At 46.6% G+C, this 14,124-nt stretch overlaps 1 protein-coding gene across 1 annotated transcript in view; it reads left to right on the plus strand.

Moving 5' to 3' along the window:
- The window catches only part of otogl (otogelin-like), a 200,793-nt gene that overhangs the window by 174,322 nt on the left and 12,347 nt on the right, over positions 1-14,124 (plus strand). Inside the window, exons 54-57 of the mRNA XM_038781368.1 lie at positions 105-168; positions 1,437-1,615; positions 6,309-6,410; positions 8,987-9,106. Of these exons, the coding sequence (XP_038637296.1) occupies positions 105-168; positions 1,437-1,615; positions 6,309-6,410; positions 8,987-9,106 (465 nt within the window). The remainder of the gene's footprint in view (positions 1-104; positions 169-1,436; positions 1,616-6,308; positions 6,411-8,986; positions 9,107-14,124) is intronic.

The following is a 14,124-nucleotide window of genomic DNA, read 5'->3' on the forward strand; positions in this document are numbered from 1 at the left end:
GCCTGTCATTAGTTTTAACGATTTGTCATGCAAGGTTTTTTTGCCAGAGAGTTTTGTCAATAATTGACAATTTTGTTGGATTCCATTTTTACACAAAAATTCAGGGAGAAGTTCTAACAGAGGACCTTGACTTTCAAAATGTTTGTGGCTGCACTCGTTCTATCTGCAGTGAGTTCCTTGTCTTATAAATTTATTTTAGTTGATTTTCTCCAGTTATGGGCTTTAGTTGATTAATAAATGTTCCTGAAACAACACAGGACATATTTTGCAACTATTTTTGGTATGGTCCAAGACATGATCGTGCACTACACTAGTTATGTGCACTACACTAGTTGTGTGCACTACACTAGTTATGTGCACTACACTAGTTGTGTGCACTACACTAGTTATGTGCACTACACTAGTTGTGTGCACTACACTAGTTGAAAAATAAATGCATTATGAACCAGCATTTGCTTCTCGTTACAATTTCTTCCTGCTTGCAAACTTTGTTGCTTGCAAAAAAAATTAAACATTGCTCTTCTGATTAAGTTCATCAATGTACTACCTTAATATGTTTCCTTATTTTTTTTTGTTTTGGCTATAAAGTAGTTGAACTTATGGTTTAAAATAATAGTCTTTACACAGTACTGAATAAAATGTCAGTTTGCTGTAACACGCACTTCAAAATAAAATAGAAAATGATGGAAACGCCCAGTGGGTCGGGCAGTGTCTTTGGAGAGAGAACCAGATTTCGTGGCCCAGTCTCCTGTTGAACCAGTACTATTTTCTTTCCCTACAACTCACAACGAACCCTCATACTTACTATGGAAATATTTGTATGGTGGGTCGTTCTTTGTCAAGGATCTATTCAGCCGTTGAAATCAGAATAAACTTCACAAAGTCTTTTTTTATAAGATACCTGCACCAAATGGAGAAAAAGTATTGTCATTGGTCTAGCCCAGCTTAGAATTGAGCTCGAGTTCCAGAGGTGTAAAGGCAGTGGCCCTGTTTAACATCCATTCTCGCTTTAGTTGAATTTCCAAACAAATGGCAGGAAACAGAACTATAATGACATCATCAAATCATATAAAATGTTTTATAGATGTACATCATCATTTATTCTTAGAAATTTGATATCAATTAAGCCATTAAGAAATATGTATAACATGAATTTCTAAGAATAAATGATGATTACAAATTAAACTACAGCTGGTAAAGTGTATTCACTTGAAACAGTTCAAATGTGCTCTGTGTTGACACTGGAAACTTTCCAAATAAATTTGACTCCAGCTGTTTGACTGCAATATTTTCTTTCTGCATTGTTAAATATAAATATTGAATGCCATAATGTTCAGAAAGTAATAATTCAAGCTGTTTTACCTGATTAATTTTGATGATAAAACATATGAAGTTATAAATGGGACAAATACTTAAGGTAAAAATTATTGTTTCAGAAAAGGCTGACGTCTGCCTGTTCGAAGGTGTCACTGCATTGAAACCAGGTCAATCACTGTTTCAGCACCTCGAAGGTGACCAATGTTACATAGCAAATTGTTTGCAGAACTCAAATCCTGCCATAGAGTCTCCCTTAATGGAAGTGTCAATAGTTAACTGTTCGGCAAAATGCGAAGCTGTAAGTATATATTTATTAGTTGTTTAAATCTGAAATTTGAAAAACCACAAACAGCTGGGAACATGTGTTGCAAAAACTCTTTAATTCATTGTTAGGAAAGAGTTAACGTTCCTCAGTGCATGAGTTAGGGTTGGAACTTTAATTGTTTAATGGACCATGCTTATTGTTTGATAAACTGCACATATATATAAAGGGGATATAGGTGGCACTTTAGGGTTGGAGGCAAGGTGATTGTAGAACACAATAAATTTAAAGAGTTAAAGAAGTCAGGACTTGCTTTCTAGTTCTCCACTGGAGCTCAAAATTCATAATTGTATTTCAAAACTTGAATTTGGTGAAAAAGAGACATATTGAAAGAGATGAATACAAGGCAATAAGCTTTGACAGTATGTCTCTTCAGCAATACTCAATTTTTAATGTTATTATTCTTATATGTTAAAATTAAATGCTCCCTTCCTGAGTCCATCCAATCTCTCACGGCAAAATGGCCCAAACACAAATCACAAATTATATTCTCTGGAATGTTCCCCATTGTGCATGCCCTTGATCTCTCCGTAGCCATTAATATGTACAATTTTTCACCAAAACCACCTTTTAGTTGTCCAGCATTGCCATTTCTTCGTTCCATTCTACCTCTCCAAGCAGACCCAGGTGCATCTCCAATCGCTTCTCTTCCCAACTCCATGCCACCATCCTTGGAATTCCCAGCGCTTTATTATTGATTCTCTTCTTCCTCATCTGCTCACCAACCATTATGAGCTTTAGCATATCTACTAACGATACACAGCTCTACCTCTCCATCAAGAATTTTGACGTCTCAATTGCCTTTGTGCTGTCAGGTGCTTGTTCAATATCCAACCTCGATGAGTCTCAAATTATTCCTGTCAAAAATTAGGGTGACCAAATTAATTTTCTTATCAGTGACAAACTCTATTCCCTTGTCACTGATTCACCCACCTCCCCACTTCTTATCTCAGGCTGAATCAGAATATTGGCCAAAATTAGACCTGAATTTTTGAGTTGATGCAAGGGGTCTGGGTCTTGGCCAAAAAGCTACCGAAGTCCTGAAACCGTCCCACCCCCAAACATGGCATCCACCATCTTCGGGTGGAGGGGGGGGGGGGGGTTCTACTTTGTACATCCACGGTTCATGGAAACAGCAGCACATTATTAAAAATACACCCAGAAACAATTTTGGATACCCAGGTGTCTGAAACATATCTCGTAGGCTTTAGACATTTGAGGAAATTTGCTGGAGTTCTTTGGAGAGATAGGGTACCCTTCTGGAAAGGTCAGGTACCTATTGGTATTATTAAGAGTAGTACATAAAAACTGGATAAGGTCAGTGGAGCTGTCAGGTCATTTAAACGCCCTGCTCTTTAAAGTGTTGAAAAGAGCTGTTGTCCGGGAGCTGTTGTTGACCTATGCTTTAGGGGTATTACTATAGGTTTAGTGCTACTTGATGGCTTTCAGAACTTGATTAGTAAGTTTGCGCATGACTCAATGGTTGGCTGATTAGTAGGTTTGCGGACGACACAAAGATTGGTGGAATTGCAGATAGCGATGAGGACTGTCAGAGGATACAGCATGATTTAGATCATTTCGAGACTTGGACGAGAGATGGCAGATGGAGTTTAATCTGGACAAATGTGAGGTAATGCATTTTGAAAGGTCTAATACAGATAGGGAATATACAGTGAATGGGAGAACCCTCAAGAGTATTGATAGTCAGAGAGATCTAGGTGTACAGGTCCACAGGTCACTGAAAGGGGCAACACACGTGGAGAAGGTAGTCAAGAAGGCATATGACATGCTTGCCTTCATTGGATGGGGTATTGAGTATAAAAATTGGCAAGGCATGTTGCAGCTGTATAGAACCTTAGGTAGGCCACACTTGGTATAGTGTTCAATTCAGGTCGCCACACCACCAGAAGGACGTGGAGGCTTTAGAGAGGGTGCAGAAGAGATTTACCAGGATGTTGCCTGGTATGCAGGGCATTAGCCATGAGGCGAGGTTGAATAAACTCGGTTTGTTCTCACTGGAACGACGAAGGTTGAGGGGCGACCTGATAGAGGCCTACAAAATTGAGGGGCATAGACAGAGTGGATATCAGAGACTTTTTCCCAGGGTAGAGGGGTCAATTACTGGGGAGCATAGGTTTAAGGTGCGAGGGGAAAGGTTTAGAGTAGATGTACGAGGTAAGCTTTTTACATAGAAGGTAGTAGGTGCCTGGAACACGCTGCCGGAGTAGATGGTGGAAGCAGGGATGATAGTGATGTTTAAGGGGCATCTTGACAAATACATGAATAGGATGGGAATAGAGGGATATGGACCCCGGAAGTGTAGCAGATTTTAGTTTAGATAGGCAGCATGGTCGGTGCAGTCTTGGAGCGCTGAAGGGCCTGTTCCTGTGCCGTACTTTTCTTTGTTCTTTGCTATTTGTTCATAGTGAGTGGGGGGGGGGTCAGCAAGTCTGTGAATTCCTCCCTAAGCCCGTCTGCTCTGAACCTCCCGCTTCTTCTTTAAGACTTCTTAAAATTCACCTTATCAACCAGGTTTTTACTGCTTCTCCTAAATTCTTATTCATTGACTTCATTTTCCTCATGACTTGAAATAACTTTGAAACTGATTGGCTTGCTAGGCCATTTCAGAGGGCAGTTAAGTCAGCCACATTGCTGTGGGTCTGGAGTCACATGTGGGCCAGACCAGGTAAGGATGGCAGATTTCCTTCCCTTTAGGGCATTGGTGAACTAGATGTGTTGTTATGATATCCGATGATAGTTGTCATGGTTGCTGGTACTGATATTGGGGGGAAATTCACGATCCCTCTGCGATGTGTTTCTGAGCAGCGTGAGGTAGCCTGCCATGGGCAGGCGACGGAATCTTCTGTTCCCACCGTTGTCAAAGGGATTTCCTGCCCTCCGCCACCGGAAAACCCACAGCAGGGATTTGCTGTCGTCGGGACGGGTAGATCCCGCTGAAGAGAACAATTAGAAAATCCCACCCCATTATCTCTATACAGGTACAGTGGCCAGAATTCTGCAACATGGCGGCTAAGTGTTGACGCTGGCGTAAACACCGGAGTGTTCCTCGCCAGTGTGAACGGGCCTCCTGGCTCAGCGATTCCGTGGCCCACATGGGCCGGCACGGCACCAGAATGCTCCACGCAGCGTCGGCGCCGATGTGTGGCCCTGCACTGCCAGCCGTGGGTCCGCACATGTGCGTGATGGCCGCTTCCGTGCCAGCGCAACATGGTGGAGCCACACAGCGGGCCTGCGCAGAAGGTAGGCCCCACCGGATCGTGCGCACCTGCCAATTGGTGGCCTCCGATCGTGGACCTGGCAGCCCTGGAGGCCCCCCACAGAGTCTGATCCCCCACCGCTCCCTCCAGGACGGCCACTGCGGCCTAGGGTCCGAGCTCCTGCCAGATGGAACCATGTTAGAACCACGCCGGCAGGAACTCGGCCAGTTTCACCGCGGAGAATCACCGTGGGGGCCTCTTTCAACGGCCCCCGACTGAAGCCGTATCGATTGCGCGTGCTCAGCTGGCAGCAATTCTCTGGTCGCCAGAGAATCGCGTCCTGGCATCGGACTGGTGTTGCGGGCTGTTTCGGCGTCAACTCCGATTCTCCGAGCCCGCGCCGGCTCACAGAATCCCGTCCAGTGTCTTAAATCTGGCTGTCCAAAAACCAGAGTTGTCAGAAATTTGGACATTCTTAAAGGCTGCCTTTTCCTTCCATTTATATAAATGGAGGCTACAGGTGTTTTACATCTTGAAATCACGTGATTGCTGGCATTTTAATTATTGTTAATTGAGTAAAATAACTTACAGGGTCAATTTGGCCAGGTGCTGCATTGGCGCAGTGATGCATCAGACCGCTTATCGACTTTGCACGCCAGTCTTTCCCCATGCCACAAGTGGTCAAAACAATCTGTGACCCCAACTGACCTAATCTGCCCGATCTGACCCGTAGCCTCGCTTACCGCATCATTTAATATTTTTCCAATTGTTATTTCTTCATTATTATGTATTCATGTTGTAAACATAAAATGAACAATAGATTTGATGGATCTCTTATTAACTGAATGAGGAGAATTAATTCTTTTAAATTATGGGTTGAAGTACCACAGTGAGATTCAAACCTACCTCTGTAGTATTCGCCTGGGCCCCGAGGTTATTTATCCAATCACTTTACAAGTAGGTCACCGTCTCCCTTAAACGTGAACTGTATTTTGCAACCTCGCGAGAACATTCCTGACAGGAGACATTTTGGTTTCTAATGTCCAAGGATAGATTTGTAAATATGACAAATGCAAATGTATTTTTTCTGTCTAAAATTTATAATATGAAATCTGAAAGAACTATGTCAGACAGATTTCCCTTCTATACAGAAAGTGGAGGCTACATGTCTCTTGAGTTGCTGCCATTTTGTTTTGTTATTTAAAGCACAGAAGGGGGCCATTCGGCCCACCTCGTTTGCACCGCTCCCAAAAGAGATACCCAGCTAGTCCCATTCTCCAGCCCTATCTCCCTAACCCTCTAAATTAATCACTTTCAGATTTGTATCTAACTTTCTTTTGAATTTTCTTTTGGCTTTATTTTAACCAACTATATAATTATTATGCATGTTGATCACCCTTATCATAAAACTGTGTCTAAGTACAACACTTCTGATTTATGTCAATCAACAGCATCAAGTCTATGTTCCTTCATCTGATCCTCATGTTTGCTGTGGAAACTGTAAAAATATCTCCTGCACTTTTGAAGATGATGGGAGCATTGTTTTGTATAATGTAAGTTTACCCACTATTATATTATCTTATTCTCATTTTAATTTTTCAACTCATCAAATAGGCCAAAGATGGTAGCGCCATCGTGAAGGGGAAACCCCTCCAAATGAAATGAAATTAAAATCACTTATTGCCACAAGTAGGCTTCAAATGAAGTTACTGTTAAAAGCCCCTAGTCGCCACATTCTAGCACCTGTTCGGAGAGGCTGGTTCTGGGGGGGCGAACATTATCGAGCTGGTGTCCCCCTCACAGTGGAGTGGGACATTCCAGCGGTGGGAAAATAGCAGCGCCAATCCAAAGAGGTGCGGGTTAGGTGGATTGGCCATGCTAAATTGCCCGTAGTGTCCTAATAAATAAGGTTAAGGGGGGGGTTGTTGGGTTACGGGTATAGGGTGGATATGTGGGTTTGAGTAGGGTGATCATTGCTCGGCACAACATCGAGGGCTGAAGGGCCTGTTCTGTGCTGTACTGTTCTATGTTCTATGTTCTATGTCACAAAATGGCTCCCAATTGTGGCCTTAATTGCCCTAATTGGCTGCCTGCCTCTGTGAGCACAGTAAGAAGTCTTACAACACCAGGTTAAAATCCAACAGGTTTGTTTTGAATCACTAGCTTTCGGAGCACAGCTCTTTCCTCAGGTGAATGAGGTGAATTTACCTGAGGAAGGAGCTGTGCTCCGAAAACTAGTGATTCGCAACAAACCTGTTGGACTTTAACCTGGTGCTGTAAGACTTATTACTGTGCTCACCCCAGTCCAATGCCGGCATCTCCACCTCATGCCTCTGTGAAGCAAGCAGCTGACCCAGATTGTAGTCTGCTGCTGGAACATTCTCCCGCAATGTGTTGAGAATCCTCCTGTCATGGCTTTCCTCTAGTTTCCTGACCCCCCTCCCCCATCGCCTTCCATTGCCTCGCAAAATTCAGCCTGATGTGTTCAGCTGGAATTGTAACGTGTATAAAATCTAAATCTGTGGAACTGTGTGGTTTTGTAAGACCTAATGATTAGGTGGAAATATGGACTCAAGTTTCTAATGTTGCAGATTAAATTAATAAATTTTATACAGATAGGAGCAATTTCCATTAGACTGCATGAAATATATATTGGCAAATTACTCTTACTTCCTAGAAAGCAACAACACCATGCAAATAGAACATAGAACATACAGTGCAGAAGGAGGCCATTTGGCCCATCGAGTCTGCACCGACCCATTTCAGCCCTCACTTCCACCCTATCCCCGGAACCCAATACCCCTCCTAACCTTTTAGGACACTAAGGGCAATTTATCATGGCCAATCCACCTAACCTGCACGTCTTTGGACTGCGGGAGGAAACCGGAGCCCCCGGAGGAAACCCATGCAGAAACGTGGAGAACATGCAGACTCCGCACAGACAGTGACCCAGTGGGGAATCGAACCTGGGACCCTGGCACTGTGAAGCCACAGTGCTATCCACTTGTGCTGCCGTGCTGCCCATTTAGAACTTTTATTAATAGTACAGAAGGCAACCTAAGTTTCTTGATTCTGAAGTTGGGCAGAGAACGAGAGAATGGAACACTGGGCTGCCATACAAAGTCTGATTAAATTATGTGCCGGGTGTACCATTTTTAGATTATAAAAATATATGATCAATGTTTTTAAAAGTTCTATAAAACAGATGTAAGAATAAAGATGCTCATGCTAAAATTAAATTTCTCCTGGTCAGCTATCAGGGTGGGATTCTCCGCTACCCGCGGCGTGGGGGGGTCCCGGCGTGTCGGAGTGGCGTGAACCACTCCGGCGTCGAGCCGCCCCAAAGGTGAGCAGAATTCCGCACCTTTAGGGGCCAAGCCCTCAGATTGAGGGGCTAGGCCCGCGCCGGAGTTGTTCCCATTCCGCAAGCTGGCGTGAATGGCCTTTGGCACCAGGCCAGCTGGGGCCGAAAGGACTGGCCGGCCAGTGCCGGTGCGTCAGCAGCGGCTGGCATCATGCTGGCACATGCGCAGGGGAGGGGGTCTCGTCCGCCTCCGCCATGGTGAAGGCCATGGCGGGGGCGGTGGAAAAAGAGTTCCCCCACGGCACAGACCCGCCCGCGGATCAGTGGGCCCCAATCGCGGTCCAGGCCACCTTGGGGCACCCCCCGGGGTCAGATTGCCCCGCGCCCCCCCCAGGACCCCGGAGCCTGCCTGCGCCGCCAATCCCGAGAGGCCTGTCAGCGGGGGACTTCGGCCCATCGCGGGCCGGAGAATTCCCGTAGGAGGCCCGCCGACCGGCGCAGCGCAATTCCCGCCCCCACCGAATCTCGGGGGGCGGAGAATTCAGGACACAGCGGGGGGCGGGATTGACGCCGGCCCCGAGTGATTCTCCTGCCCCCCGGGGGGTCGGAGAATTCCGCCCCAGAAGTGAAAACTATATTGAATATTTTTGTTTCCCGTTGATCTTAGTGCCTATTAAAAAATGTGAACTATTTAGTGACGATTGCATTGTTGCTTGAAGTGCTTCTTTATCATAGTAAATGTTAAATTAAAAGGAACTGAGAAAAATGTATGTTGATAACTTTAAAACATTTTAATTCACAAGTGCTAATCATTTTTCACTCTAGGCAGGATCATCTTGGGTGGCGAAATGTATCAGATATGAGTGTCTGGAGACCACTGTTGGAGTTGCCATGCTTGGTTCAGGAGTTATCTGTCCACCATTTAATGAGACTGAATGCATACAGGTTTGTACGTACACGTCTTCTGCATAGTTGGCGGTTTGGGAGGGCTTTTGGAGTAGGGGCCACGAGCAGTGAATGGGGTATGTATGATTGCACAAAATTGCAAGACCTTCAGAAGAGAATCTGAATATCGTGAAGCACAGCAACGCAGACTCTCTGTACAAAAAAGGCCCCATGCACTAAAGAAAGAAGACCCAACACACAAAAATCTAAATATCCCTTGTAAGAATTGGCCGGCTGCTGTAACTGAATTCTGATTGCATTTCACTTACTGATCTGGTCAATGTCTACAACCACCTTTGACAAGCTTTGACAAAGAGTCATCGGACTCTTAGATCTTTTCTCTCCCGACCGATGCTGGCAGACCTGCTGAGATTTTGCCGCATTTTCTCTTTTGTTCCACAACCATCTCCTCTGTTCCACTGTTGCTTGAACATAACTGTCTTTGTTCCCGTGGCATCTGCTGCCCTAAGTTTGAAAATATGGAAGGTTCAACCTTAGTTGCACTAAAGGACGATTGGTGACTGTTAATTCTTTCAAAATGACTGGTCCTGAATTTCATAGCTGAGGCTGAAATTTACCTATTTGTCAATATCTGTGGACTCCAACCATTGGAGAAAAGGCTTTGGAGACTGATAGAGGTATAAAGGCAAGGCAAGACCTTATCTGTCACTGACATGCCTGGAAGAGAAATGTCTTCGGGAATGTTCCACCCATCCAAATCCCCTCTTCCTGTAATTGTTTAAGCTCCAGATCCACAGGTTGAGGAGGTTGGCTCTGCCACCAAGCAGGACCCCAAAAACAGGCTAACGCCAGGTCATGAACCTCCAGAGGGCACCTGCCAAGGTCATTCTAGACAACAGGCCACCTCTAATTGTGTTATGAAGGTTGGGGATGCACCAAGACATAGCGGCAGGGTTAGAAAGGCTTTAGTTGTACAGTGTGGTCAAGGGTAATGAGCACTTGCAAATAATCTTCACCTCTGTAAATAACCTCTCTCTAATTGCATTCTTTCCATTGCTTTCTATTGCTCCTTGTTCTGATGAGCTGTCTTCCTGGTCCCAACTTTAAAACTGGATTCCGGCACCAGAAAAAGGCAAGGTGCTCAGTCCAAGGCTTCCGCCATGCGCTTTGTGCAAGGGTTCCAGCACCCTGGTGACGACCCTTCACACTGACTCAACACATTAGTCATGCCTGCATCTCGCAGGGAATGAGGATGTCGACCACAATGTATAGGGCTAGCGTCACTCATTTAAGTCATTGCCAATGTGTGCTCTGTGCACCTTAAGGTGCGGCTGGCCCTCCCCATCCCAAATGCCTCAGCCACCAAGGAGAGGTGAAGTTTTCTCCGCTGCATCACCATGGTATGAAGCTGCCATCAGCAAGGCCGGAGTCAGACATTCACAGAAGGTCTGTGAGGATCTGTGCAGTCCCCACTCCAAATCGTGCTCCTATAATGTAGGGACTGTGGCAACCGCTCCCTACTCATGATAGGAGCTTTATCAAGCAGGGTGTGCACTGCCATTCGTCAGGGGGGACAACAATCTCACTGAAGGCATGTGAAGATAATGGGATGCCCCCACTGGATGTCCTCATCACCCTCCATGAATCTAGCGGCAATGAGCGCATCCCGAGCACACCTGCCTTGTCTGGCCACCGCCATTGAATCATGGCTGACATCCTTACCCTCATGTTAAACAAAGGGCCTGCACATCTGTGGGTTTTGGTCACTTTAAAGCTGTACCTGCATTGTAATTAAAGTGTTTACAATGTGAAAACAAATAAGACTGGGTTCTCCATTCCTGATACTAAGGGCTGGATTCTCCATTCCTGATACTGTACTAAGGGTTGGGTACTCCATTCCTGATACTAAGGGTTGGGTTCTCCATTCCTGATACTAAGGGCTGGATTCTCCATTCCTTTTTTTTAAAATAAATTTAGTGTACCCAATCATTTTTCCAATTAAGGGGCAATTTAGAGTGGCCAATCCACCTAGCTTGCACCTTTTTGGGTTGTGGGGGCGAAACCCACGCAAACACGGGGAGAATGTGCAAACTCCACACGGACAGTGACCCAGAGCCGGGATCGAACCTGGGACCTCGGCGCCGTGAGGCAGCAGTGCTACTCACTGCGCCACCGTGCTGCCCCTCCATTCCTAATACTAAGGGCTGGGTTCTCCATTCCTGATACTAAGGGTTGGGTTCTCCATTCCTGATACTAAGGGCTGGATTCCCCATTCCTGATACTAAGGGTTGGGTTCTCCATTCCTGATACTAAGGGCTGGATTCTCCATTCCTGATACTAAGGGCTGGATTCTTCATTCCTGATACTAAGGGCTGGATTCTCCATTCCTGATACTAAGGGCTGGATTCTCCATTCCTGATACTAAGGGCTGGATTCTCCATTCCTGATACTAAGGGCTGGATTCTCCATTCCTGATACTAAGGGCTGGATTCTTCATTCCTGATACTAAGGGCTGGATTCTCCATTCCTGATACTAAGGGCTGGGTTCTCCATTCCTGATACTAAGGGCTGGGTTCTCCATTCCTGATACTAAGGGCTGGATTCTCCATTCCTGATACTAAGGGCTGGATTCTCCATTCCTAATACTAAGGGCTGGATTCTCCATTCCTGATACTAAGGGCTGGATTCTCCATTCCTGATACTAAGGGCTGGATTCTCCATTCCTGATACTAAGGGCTGGGTTCTCCATTCCTGATACTAAGGGCTGGATTCTCCATTCCTGATACTAAGGGCTGGATTCTCCATTCCTAATACTAAGGGCTGGATTCTCCATTCCTGATACTAAGGGCTGGATTCTCCATTCCTGATACTAAGGGCTGGATTCTCCATTCCTGATACTAAGGGCTGGGTTCTCCATTCCTGATACTAAGGGCTGGATTCTCCATTCCTGATACTAAGGGCTGGATTCTCCATTCCTGATACTAAGGGCTGGATTCTCCATTCCTGATACTAAGGGCTGGATTCTCCATTCCTGATACTAAGGGCTGGGTTCTCTGCCGATGCAGAAATCGCGTTCGACGATTGGCCAGAGAATCCACTTTTACACAGAAGTCCCACCCCCAATGCTCCGCCTCCAATATGCCGACTTCCCGACGGCGTCGGTCGCGTGTCCTCTCAGTTTTCGGGGACCTCGCGTAGTGGCTGCGGACTGTGTCCAGCGCCGCCACAGTCAGGGGGGGGAAGCTGGCGGGGTGGTGGGGGGGGGACTTCGGCGGGGGCTGGGGGACTGGTGGTGGGTGGTCCAGGGGTGGCGATGGGTACAGAGGGCACTACCTGGCAGGCCGTGTCTGCATGCAGCCAACACCATGTTGTACGACACGACCGTCGCAGGTTGCCGCCGTGCGCATGTGCAGCTACAGACCCACCCATTCTCCACCCGTATCTGCAGGTAAAGCCGGGGGGCTTTACGTGGCGCTGCTAGCCCCCCACCGGGCGGAGCATCGATGTGGGAGCGGCGCCGGCTTTTTGGTCGTAAGACCAGACGCTTCCTCCGGAATAAGCCGCAAAATCGGAGAATCCAGCCCTATGTATTGACACCGGGGCAGGATTGGATTGGATTGGATTGGATTGGATTTGTTTATTGTCACGTGTACCGAGGTACAGTGAAAAGTATTTTTCTACAAGCAGCTCAACAGATCATTCAGTACATGGGAAGAAAAGGGATCTAAACAAAATTCAAGAAAATACATTATAGGGCAACACAAGATATACAATGTAACTACATAAGCATTGGCATCGGATGAAGCATACAGGGTGTAGTGTTAATGAGGTCAGTCAATAAGAGGGTCATTTAGGAGTCTGGTGACAGTGGGGAAGAAGCTGTTTTTGAGTCTGTTCGTGCATGTTCTCAGACTTCTGAATCTCCTGCCCGATGGAAGAAGTTGGAAAAGTGAGTAAGCCGGGTGGGAGGGATCCTTGATAATGCTGTCCGCTTTCCCCCGGCAGCGGGAGGTGTAAATGGAGTCCATGGATGGGAGGCAGGTTTGTTTGATGGACTGGGCGGTGTTGACGACTCTCTGAAGTTCCTTGCGGTCCTGGGCCGAGCAGTTGCCACACCAGGCTGTGATGCAGCCCGATAGGATGTTTTCTATGGTGCATCTGTAAAAGTTGGTAAGGGTTAATGTGGACATGCCGAATTTCCTTAGTTTCCTGAGAAGTATAGGCGCTGTTGTGCTTTCTTGGTGATAGCGTCGACGTGAGTGGACCAGGACAGATATTTGGTGATGTGCACCCCTAGGAATTTGAAACTGCTAACCATCTCCACCTCGGCCCCGTTGATGCTGACAAGGGTGTGTACAGTACTTTGCTTCCTGAAGTTAATGACCAGCTCTTTAGTTTTGCTGGCATTGAGGGAGAGATTGTTGTCGCTGCACCACTCCACCAGGTTCTCTATCTCCCTCCTGTATTCTGACACGTTGTTATTCGAGATCCGGCCCACTATGGTCGTATTGTCAGCAAACTTGTAGATGGAGTTGGAACCAAGTTTTGCCACGCAGTCGTGTGTGTACAGGGAGTAGAGTAGGGGCCTAAGTATGCAGCCTTGCGGGGCACCGGTATTGAGGACTATTGTGGAGGAGGTGTTGGTGTTCATTCTTACTGATTGTGTTCACAGTGGGCAGTTAGCGGCATGCACGGTTGCATGGCTGCCTGGCAGGCTGCAGCAATGGAGTTCAGTGCCCTTCCACCCTGACCCCACAGCCCACCTCGTGGCCACCCCCTTGATACTTGCCTCGCACCTGGCAGAAGCCCTCTGGCTAGTGGAACAATTGTCAGCAAACTAAGGCGATGTTGGACACTTTCCTTATCCCCTCTCTCCCCCTCAGCAGCCAAGGTGCCTGTTCCCTGAATTGTGAAAGCGCAAGTGACCCCGCTGTTGGGAATTCTCCCTGGTGGAGGTGGAGAATCGGGGTTGTCCCAGAGAATATGGGATCAGGCCCGCTAATGGTATGCCAATGGCGTTTACTGTACGTGCGGAGTGGAATGCATTGATGCCACTG

This window comes from Scyliorhinus canicula, chromosome 20 (assembly GCF_902713615.1).
Source record: "Scyliorhinus canicula chromosome 20, sScyCan1.1, whole genome shotgun sequence".
NCBI lineage: Eukaryota > Metazoa > Chordata > Chondrichthyes > Carcharhiniformes > Scyliorhinidae > Scyliorhinus > Scyliorhinus canicula.